The sequence below is a fragment of the Phalangium opilio genome, unplaced genomic scaffold (assembly GCF_054372755.1).
Source record: "Phalangium opilio isolate 3A_F unplaced genomic scaffold, DU_Popi_V2 ptg000209l_1, whole genome shotgun sequence".
Lineage (NCBI taxonomy): Eukaryota > Metazoa > Arthropoda > Arachnida > Opiliones > Phalangiidae > Phalangium > Phalangium opilio.
In genome coordinates, this window is record NW_028324217.1 from 14,616,599 (window position 1) to 14,628,006 (window position 11,408).

At 42.8% G+C, this 11,408-nt stretch overlaps 1 protein-coding gene across 1 annotated transcript; it reads left to right on the forward strand.

The window, feature by feature from the left end:
- Window positions 1-712: 712 nt before the first annotated feature.
- LOC149620783 (uncharacterized) lies at window positions 713-2,555 on the forward strand. Its single transcript, XM_089854098.1, has one exon. The coding sequence runs from the start codon at window positions 713-715 to the stop codon at window positions 2,279-2,281; it is 1,569 nt and encodes a 522-aa protein (XP_089710224.1). The 3' UTR covers window positions 2,282-2,555.
- Window positions 2,556-11,408: the final 8,853 nt, after the last annotated feature.

Here is an 11,408-nt window from a genome sequence, read left to right on the forward strand (position 1 = left end):
ACCGCCACCAAACAAAGCCGCTCTACAAAGCTTCTTAGGAATGGTGAATTACATCATCAAGTTTATACCCAACGCCAACGAAGACACGGCCCCGCTGAGAGCACTACTGAAGAAGGAAGCTGTATTCAAATGGGAACCAACGCACCAAGTTCATTACGATCGCCTGAAGGACCTAGCATCAACAGCTCCAGTACTTGCGTTCTTTAACCCAGAGAAACAGATCACACTCTCAGTCGATGCAAGCCAGCACGGGGTAGGTGCGGTCCTTTTACAGGACGGACACCCAATTGAATACGCGTCCACGTCGTTCACACCCACGCAAACCAGATATGCACAAATAGAGAAGGAAATGCTGGCCATAGTGTATGCCTGTGAACACTTTCATCACTACGTAACAGGAGCCCGAATAACAGTACAAACAGATCACAACCCATTAATCGGACTGGTACAGAAGCCTCTACACATCATATCGCCACGATTGCAAAGATTATTGATGCGCCTATTTCGGTACCAGATCAACTTAACCTACGTACCTGGAAAACAGCTACTGATAGCCGACATGCTCTCAAGGGCACCCCAGAAAGACACAAAGATAAACACCGATAACCTAGAAGGACCTCATACCGCTGTGCACGCTATCACCGCGCTTCCGGAACACATCCAAGCCCGGTACCAACAGGCATCACGTAACGATCCTACGATACAATAGGTTATGGAGTTTGCGCATCGAGGCTGGCCTAAACAACACAAGTCTCTTCCATCCGAACTGAAGTCCTTCTGGCAATACCAGGATGAGCTAAGCGTAGACAACGGTCTAGTCTTTCGTGGTACACGTCTGGTCATACCCAAGGCAATGCAGAAGGAAATAATGGGAAAGCTACACGCAACACATCAAGGGATCAATTCCTGCATAGCGAAAGCGAGACTCAACGTATTCTGGCCCAACATCACGCAAGACCTAACCAACTTCATCCGCACCTGTCCAACCTGCGCAAAACGCGAGCGAGCAAACCCACCAATGATAATGGAACCACATCCATTACCAAAGTTGCCTTGGGAGACGGCAGGAACGGATCTTTTCAAAATTGGCTCTCGAAACTACATCATACTAGTGGACTACTTTTCACAGTTCATCGAGGCTAAGGAGCTAATAAATACCACCACCCAATCCGTAATAGAATTCTTAAAACCACACTTTGCCAGACACGGCCCACCGCAACGCTTAATTTCCGACAACGGACCACCCTTCAACGCAGCTACGTTCCGAAACTTCATGGACGATTGGGGCGTGAAACACGTCACTTCTTCCCCGTACTATCCTCAATCAAACGGACTCACTGAAAGGAGCATCCAAACCCTGAAAAACTCCATAATCAAAGCCAAGGAGTCCGGGAAAGACTTATCAGACGTACTTCTAGAATATCGTACGACTCCAAAAAGCAATCGACCATCTCCCGCAGAGCTCACCATGGGCCGCAAAATAAGAACGCCACTCACAGTGACCAACAAAGTACTGGAACCAAACTATCCACTACGAAACGAAAGGGCAGCTATCGCCAAACAACAAGAAGACATGGTCACACGATTTAACAAAAAACAAGCATCAACTTCAAAACAATTAAAACCGTTCTTACCAGGACAGGCCATCTACTACCAAGCGGGTCAACGGAATTGGATCCCTGCGAGAGTCCTAAACACAGGCCCCGAACCAAGGTCATATCAAATAAAGACAGAAAGGGGTCAAACATTCAGACGTACAAGAGTCCATCTTCGAGAGGATCATAGACAAATCCCTTCATGCTTAAATCAAGCCATTCCGGAACTCCATAGACAAGCAGAGGATACGGATAGCACTCCAAGAGCCATCTCAAAAATAGGGCCCCTAACAGGACGTCAATCGAGGACCAAGTCAATTTCGAGCAACGAAAATCGAGCAACTACATCCCCAAACAGCCAAATACCCGAGGTTCCAAGACCAGCAACGACATTCCAAAAATCCCCTGGATTACCACCTGCGTTCACCAGCCAAATGCGAGAAGCGCCAGGGATAGCAACGACACAACGAAAGGCCACTCTCCAGGAATTGCCTGAGCTACCACCTGCATTCAGACCCAGACGGTCGCCCGAACATCCGGAAGCGGCCATGGCAGTTCAGGAAGCAAACACGAAAAGGAGTGGACCCACAACAAGAAGTGGCAGACCGCTTATACCACCTAAACGATATAGGCCAGAAGATTACAACACCGACTCCAAACAAGTTAAAAAATTCTTATTAACATAATCGCGCTACTATACTATAATATTATAACTACAAAGGCTTAACGTAAAAAAAAATAATAATAATAATAATTTACGTACTACAGTTATTATATTGTAAACTAATTGTTAAGGAAAAGAAAGATGTTATAATAGGCCTAACGCAATAATAGACCTTAGATAAAAAACCAATGTTAGATAAGGAACGGCTATATAAACTAGGCCCGCAGTGTCGAGGTCACTCTTATCATGTTAGACTAAACTTAAATAAAGTGCTTATGTTTTAAACTACTAGTTGACTGATCTCAATCTACAACACTTAGGACCCGCAGATGAGAAATCTCCGATGGATTTCCTCGAGGCTCTTCTGCGATATCAATCAGCGACCGGCTATAGTGATAAGGATATCCTTTTTACGTGATCCCTTTGTCTTTACAAGGGCCGGCCGATCGCTGGTTTAAATTTGAGGGAGGTTCAGCCGCTTTCAAAAACCTTTCGGAATTCCGAGATTGTTTTAGAAAAGAGTATCAGGCTACTGATTACTCTAGGCGCATTCGAATTGAGTTGGATAACCGAACTCAAGGAGAAAATGAACCATTGACTCAGTACATCCATTGTTTATCGGAGTATTCTCACCGATTAGAAACACCGGAGTCTGAGTCGGTACAAATTCAGCGCGTCCTACGGCAGTGTCATCCGACATACCGTAGAATGCTAAGGGGGAAGGCTTTCGCTACCCTTGCTGAATTGGCTGAGGAGGCTAAGATTATTCAATCTGACCTCTTAGCCGAGGTAATGTACAGACCCCCACCGTCAATGGCGGAGTCTTTAGAGCCTGGTCTGGCATATGGGGCAGGTATTTCGATTGAGCAATCGCTTCAATCGGTAAATAATGCCTCCTCAAATGTAAACGCATTTTCGGAAAATCAGGTGGGAGTAGGTTTAGCAGCCTTAGATCCGTACTCTTATTTTAGAGTACAGAGACAAGTGATGAGCGGAGTAAATACTCGCTCAGGTAATAATTCTGGTGCAACTTTTAATGCACATTCCAATGGCGGAAATCCAGACCAAAGGAAAGGTAACCGGGGTATTGGGCGCTGTTACAAGTGCAACCAACCCGGCCATTTCAAAAGGGATTGTACTAATCCGGGAAATGGGCAAACGAGGCAACCAAGATAATCGGAAATCCGATTTATTCTTGGGAGGGGCCTCGTGATAAAATTGAAATCAAATTAACGAGGGCCAAAAACCAGGCAAGAAATTCGAAAACTCGAATTTTCGCGCCATCGGTTAATCGCTGATCCGATTTTGGCGGGAAAACTCTCCCATTGTTGAGATTTCAAGCTATGGGGCAATCGTTCCTTGGCTTGTTAGATAGCGGATCGTCAGTTTCTTTGTTGGGCGATGAATTCATACCCATATTCGAAGAACGAGAAATGGCGATAAAAGCTAATAGGACAATGGTTAGATTCGGTCGCGGCACATGCCGCGTAGTCGGAGATATCCGTCTCCAGGTATATTGGCCCGGAGGAAAAAGAAGGCAGCGCCTTCTTATTGTCCGAGGTCTTACACCCTCAGTTATTTTTGGGAGAGATTTTCTTCGAGGAACGGGGATAGACATTAGGTTAAGTGAAGGTGGGTGGTCAATCGGCCCCTTCCCTCAAAAAGTCATCCCGTTCGATACCGAAGAAATGGAAAAAGGGGCGTCTAATTGCTTTGGCGAAATCGTCAAAAGCGAAAAAGACCCCTTAAATGTGTTAAAAGCTTTAGCGTCGAAATCGACCTGTAGCAAAGATGAAAGAGTTAGGTTGGTGGATATGCTTTCGGAATTCCAAAGTATATTCACAAAGAAACCTGGCGAAACCAATTGAGCACTCTATAGAGACGGGTGACGCTAGGCCTATAGCGTGCCATCCCCGTCCGGTTAGCAATAAGAAGAGGGAGGAGATCGACAGGGCTTTTGATGAGTTGTTGGAACTGGGAGTTATACGACCATCGAATAGTCCCTGGGCGTCCCCGATAGTTCTTGTTGAGAAAGCTAACCCAAAGCCGGGTGAGATCAAACGGCTTTGTGTAGATGTGCGGAGGTTAAATGACGTGACTACCGCGGACAGGTATCCAATGCCTTCGATACCTGATATTTTAGCGTACTTAGGGAAGGCGCGGTATTTTACGACAATAGATCTCACAAAGGGGTTCCTCCAAGTGGGGATGAAAGATAGCGATATATACAAAAGACAGCTTTCGTGTGCCATAGGGGACTTTACGAATTCGTAAAGATACCCTTTGGACTTAAAAACGCACCGGCAACTTTCATGCGATTAGTTGACCGTGTGTTAGGACCCTGTAAATGGAATTTCGCTCTCGGTTTTTATGATGATATCACCATATATTCCGAGACGTTTGAGGATCATTTGATTCACATTCGAGAAATTCTAGGCCGCCTTAAAGATGCCGGATTAACTATTAATCCGAGCAAGGTGCAACTTTGCACAAATACCGTTAATCTTCTCGGTTATAAGGTTGGTCCAGGGCGCTGTATGCCAAATCCCGATAAGTTTCGAGCGATTGAGGAATTCCCGATCCCTCGAGACGTGAAATCATTACAAAGATTTCTTGGCATGATAGGTTATTACCGCCAGTTTATACCGAACTTTGCGGGAATAGCTCATCCTTTGTATAACCTATTTAAGAAGGATTCCACGTGGCGTTGGGAGGAAACCCATACCAACGCTATGAGGGAGTTAGTGGAAAAGGTAAAGAGTACCTCGGAATTAGCTCTCCCGGATTTGAATAAGAAATTTCTTATTCAAACCGATGCTAGTAGCCACGGCTTGGGTGCAGTATTGGCACAAGAGACAGATAGAGGGTTAATGCCTATCTGGTTTATAAGTCGTGGGCTGACTCCAGCAGAGCGTAATTATTCCACTACGGAATTAGAATGTCTTGCAGTAGTATTCGCTCTGAAGAAATTCAAAATGTATGTTGAAGGTACTGATGTGATAATCGAAACCGACCATCAGGCCCTTCAATGGCTTAAAAAGATGAAAGAGCCAGTTGGAAGATTAGCCCGCTGGGCTCTAGGCCTCCAACCATTTAATTACGAGGTGCGATACCGCCCTGGTAAATTAAATTTGGTAGCCGATGCTCTAAGTCGGGCACCAATCGAAACCGAATTGGCCGATGATGAAGCCGTCATATTGGTTGCAAATGAAGTAGTGGGGGGTAACACACCCAAGTTGGGTTTACCCTTTAATAGAGAAACCATAATAAAATCCCAAGTTACTGATCAAGAGTTATCTCGTTTAATCGAGGCATTAGAGCGGGTTAGAAGCTCTGTAGACCCGGAAACGGCGGTTCAAGCCGGGGCAGTTTTAGATCAGTACATAATGGATAAGGATGGGTTGCTATTAAGATACTTTGCACCATGGGACGAGGAAGATGAGGATGCCCTAGAGAAAGCTTGGAAGGTAGTATTACCTCGAAGCTTGAGGCTAGAGGCAAATCAAATATTTTCACGACGAGCCCCTTGCCGGCCACCTGGGAGTTTGTAAAACGTATAAACGTTTACAATCCCGAGTCACGTGGTCGGGTATGAAGCGCGACGTTTTGAAGTATGTTCGGGGTTGTGAGATGTGTCAAAAATCGAAGCCATCTGCACAATTAAAGCCCGGGCTGCTATCAAGCGTTCGTAGCGAAAGGCCGTGGGAATTAGTGACCTGTGATCTCATGGGTCCCTATACCCGCAGCTCCAAGGGTAATCAATACCTGCTCGTCATCGTAGACCATTTCACTAAGTGGGTAGAAACATACCCCTTACGAAAAATGACTACGGAGAAAATATGGGAGAAGTTATTTGTAGTTTTCTGTCGATTTGGATTCCCAAAGGAACTGGTTACTGATAATGCTTCTGTGTTTTCCAGTCCGAAATTCAACGAGACATGTAAAAGATTGGGTATACGCCCGAAAAATACATCTCCATATCATGCTCAGGCAAACATTACTGAGCGCATGAATAGGAATATCAAGCCTATGGTTATTTCTTATATTGAGAAACATAGGGATTGGGATGCTCGTATTCCTGAGTTGGGCTTCGCCTTAAGGTCGGCTGAAAACAGCTCGACTGGGTTCACGCCCGCGGCAATGAATTTCGGTAGGGAGCTGTGCGCTCCGTTAGATTGGGAATTGGAACCGGTAAATACTTACCAGAACCGAGACCCAGATCTGTTTGCTGAGAGACTGAAGGTTAGACTTCATGATGTTATCGATCATGCAAGGCATAATCTGCAGGACTCGAAGCTGAAGCAGAAACTGCACTACGACAAGCGTCGGAGACACGTGTATTTTCGACGTGGCGACCTTGTTTTGCGCCGTACGCACCCACTTTCCGATGCGAGTCGTGGTTTCACGGCTTCGCTCGCGAAAAAGTACGACGGCCCATTCGTAGTGCAGGAAAGAACTACCCCGTTGACGTACAGGTTGGAGGAGGAAACTACGCGAAAATTCGCTGGTATCTCTCACGTTTCAAACCTGAAACGGTACACTCCACCCTGGACGGGAGACTCTCCGCTGGATAGCAAAGTCGCCGGTGAAAACTCACCTGACAATGCTATCAGTAAAGTTCAGCCTAGACGTGATAGGAGAGAGCGAAAAGAGCCCCCCTAGGCATTCGTACAATTTGCGTTCTAACAGAGGAAACCCTTTGTAAAGTTTTTGGGTGGGGGAACACTCTTTTGATTTGCGATTTCCGAATTTTTTAGGAACCCCTATAAATATTCGATGACTAATTTATTTGGCGCATACGCGCAATTTAAATTGAGTGAGGGGAATGGGGGGCCGCAGCCGCGGTTCCCCGGTGGTCGGAGACGTCATCGGTCCCGTCGAGTTCGTCCGAATTCTCGGACGCGTTGGAATAGCACAGCCCTGCCCATTAAGTATTTTTTGGGCGGGGGAGTTGTAACGGCCATATCGCAAACGCGAAATGGCGTTACCCCTGGTAGGCCGTTGCTCCTCATAACGTTAAAATTAGCGAGCTAGGGGTGCCAGCGGAACGAGCATACGCTTGTAAAACTATCAGGGGGGTCTAAGAAAGTCCTAGTGCACCGTGCAACTGTCCTCGTCGGAATCCCGACAGAAACTTAACCCCTTGACCAAAAGTCAAGGGGGAACGAACCCTTAGACCCGACTCGAGACCCTGTGTCTATAAAAGGAGGGGCCGGGGACCAGGAGGATATCTTTATCTTTTTGGCTGCTCACCGAAGAGAGCAAGCTCTGCTTTTTACCTTGTATTTTATTTTGTACTTTTTATTTTAAAACTTTAAACGATGACTGGGTGAGTGAGAATAAATTATTGGTTGCTAAAACAGTGCTGTATTACTCTAAGGTAAGCCTACCAGTTTTGTAGGGCTTACACAACCCTACAAATTTCTATAGTACACGCAGGGTGGAAAGCAATAAAAACTCTAATTAACTCTATAATTGCTGTATTACATAAGCCATTATTACAACGTTTTATTTTAAATACAGTCCCTATCTGTAACTGTAGTTAGAAAGGAACGTTTTAACTACTTGGCGTCGAAACAATGTTGATATTTTTGTATAAAGGCCCGTTTTCACAATGTATAGAAACGCAAGCTTTTGTTGAGTGAAAACTTAAAGCAAAACGCAAAAATGATACTTTAGGCCGTACCTCAAACTTCAATTTACTTTCAGGCATATATCTATCCTGTGTATATATTTGTGTGAGCTTTTGCTTTTTAATAGGGTGAGCCCATCGTCTCTTGCGTCAGTATTTTTTCTTGCCATTTATTGTAAATTCATAATATTGTTTAATCAAGAGTAATTGTCCTAGCAATATTACTTTCCATCGTATTGTTGGGGTGTTTTCGTTGGGGAATCCACGCCTCCCTATCACGTGATCTCAGTATCGCGAATCCTAGGTACTCAACGTGCGAATTAGAAACGACTTCGCGTTGTTCGTTCAGCTTTTAACCTCTCGCGTTAGCCCGGCTATGTTGCTTACTATTGTAAGTTACCTTAATCGTAAGGAAAAAGGGCAAACTTTTTGCTAGATTGAAAACGAGCCTTCAGTCAAACGTGCGAGAAAATCTCACATGACTTTTATAGACTGTATGATTGCTGTAGCAAAACTAATTGCACTGTTTAACGACTTTAAAACAGTGTGATTGCTCTACCGCCTTATAAATGCTATTGTTATCAAAAGCCATTATTACAACTTGGCATAGAGAGGTCCGTCACTAAGCGTAATCGGTGTACTTGGCTGTAATCATGTTTGTACTAAAATGTCAACGTTAACCATTAACAGTGGTCAAATGATAATGAATAAGGTTTAAAAATACTATCTTTGACATTGCTAACAGTACTACTCGCAATTCTTAGCCAGTCCACCGGGAATCTGAGCGAAGTTATCTCCTCGCGTGGCACTATTAAATCGGGTCTTTATTCTTATAAGAAATGAACGTTTAACCAAATGGTGTCGAAACACTATTATCTTTCGTTTGACAATAACAAGATAATGACATTTCAAAAGTAATTAACTCTTGAGATGATTCCAGGGGTAAAACTAGATGTAGCCTTTCCTGGTAAGGACGCGCTATAGAATCGGTAATTTTTAGCGCCAAACGAAAGCATAAATTTGCTGTTGGGAAAGATTTATCATTGTTTAACATGGTAGAAAACGTCTATAACATTTCCGTATTAAGTCCCACTGAAAAAGTAAGTTAATATCTGATAATGTTTGTCAAGTTACGTTCCTATAATGATATAGGCCGTTTAATTCACAATGTAAGAATGTTAGAATAGCACAAATAACGGCATGTTCAAAGAACATGGTCGAGAAAGTAAAGGCCTTATGGGAAACATTGCAATTTGGATTTTCTTGATTTTCGTGATAAAATTATTCACCAGCCTTAAATTCTAAGTACGAACGACCGTGTTTCTTTTAAGCTAGATTCCCACTCGACGGAAAACACGACGGAAAACCGGCAGAAAGGGGTTCGACCGAAAAATCTTTACGCCGAGCCCGACGGAATTTCCGTTCGGTCGGGCGCAAGTTGTGTTCTATTTTTTCGGTCGTCTTCGGCGTAACGCCGATGTCTCAACCAATGAAATTATCCCACTGACAATGTAATAAATTTCAAGAGCGCACCCACACGCGAGATCGATTGATAGCCACCATTTTTTGTGGTTGACCAAGGCTTATCGGAAACACGCCACCAAGAAAGAAAAATTAAACTAACGGAAGTAAAAAGAGATAAGATGTTAATAAGGAAGACTTTACTGAGGAGGTTAGAAAATATCCCTTCTTGTACGATCGAAGCGACAAGGAGACAAAGATACTTATTCAGAGTGCGCTAATAGATGCCGTGGAAATCACTCTCATCTGTCATGTGACTCAAAAATATCTACCGCCAAACTCAAAATTCAGTCAAAGTGTGAACGGTCTACCGCCGGACGCCGGTGTAAGTTAAAATTTCGACCGTCGGCTGCGTGATTTCCGCCGTGTTTTTTCGGTCGAGTGGAAATCTAGCTTTACATAAAAATACTAGAAATTTTCGTGTCATCTTGTGGTCCAGCCTTTAATTGTGAAATTTATTATAAAATATTAAATAAAAAGCTCTTATTTGGCTCCTTTTCGAAATTGTAGTTGAAAATTTAATGCATTAATAAATATTATTTTACTAGCCTTGGGATTATCCTTACGATTCCTACATTCGAATGTTTTATTACGTACTTGAATTCTCGACACATCTCAGGTAAAGTTGTGGATAAAATATTTAAATGATTACTCGTTCAGCACAATAAAATTCAATCCTGTGTGCATTTAAGTGTATGTCTTGTAAAACCTCTTCCTAATATAATGTTACGGTAAAGGATATATATGTATATATACGTGTATACGTATCTACATATTTAAAATGTTGCTTTAATGATTGATTTTATATTTAAAGGTACATCTCTTGTGATACGGAATGCTTCGACCTAGATGTAAGTATGATAATCACTATACATACCAAAATTCAGCACTATGTTTAAAAAGAGTGCCCCAACCTTGGTGTGATTTTTGTGAGTTGGAGTTGTCGTTCAAATTAGCTCAAAATAAGTGGGAATATCTTGTAAAATCATGCTTTTAATTTAATATTAATAACGAAAAATTCAAGGTGTCTAAAAATAGTAAGTCATACCCCTCTTTGGAAAGCATAATTGGGCCAGTTTCACAAGGGATGTGTCATGTAAAACGGGGATAGGCCAAACAAGGTATTAAAACCTCAGTTATCGCGGAGCCTCCGAGATATCTAGGCCCACGCATGTAGCGAAGCGAGAATATTTTTTTGACTAATTTAGTTCGCCGTGTTTTCCCGCTTGGTGGCGCTTTCAGCACCGTAAAATAAACAAGTTCAGCCTCATGACCCCGTCGACTGCTACAATATTAGGGCAAGGTATAGACGTAGAGCGGTGAAGCCGAGGTCGCGGATAGTTAAAAAATGTTTTTGAAAATTTCCGAAGACCTTTATTAAACAATCATTCCAAAGAAGTAAAGGAAAAAAATGTTAAGGTTAAAAAAATGAAAGGTTACGAAGGAGTAAAAAAATTCAAGAAGTTTTGTTTTACTAAAAAAACAACGATGTTAAAATCTCATAATTACTTTTCTGTCCATACAATCTAACCTATAGATTCAATAAAAAGTGAATAGCCCTTAAAAAATTACGTTAATTTAAAGGTGAAACCTTTCTCTTTCATAAAAGTTTTATAATCAGCCCCTAAAATGTCATCGATAATTTATGGAAGACCCCGGTCGCAACGGTCATTAAAGCGCCACCTCGTACACACAAAGGGTAAAAATATTTCCTCTATGAAAATGGATATTTCCCCACGTAAAAATCGACATACATGGGCCTAGATATCTCGGAGGCTCCGGTTATCGCGAGACGAGAAGTGTTTATGTTGTATAGATTATTTTCTCGCTCGGAAGTGTTATGTCTTTTTAGGTGGTTTTGAAAGATCTCTGAATGGTGTAATTATATTCGCTAAGAGAACAAAATAAAATATTTCAGCCAATTATAGTAAAACGTTATAGAACAGTAAAAAATGTTTTAAAAACGTGACGGATACTTCATGGTTATTGACGAAAC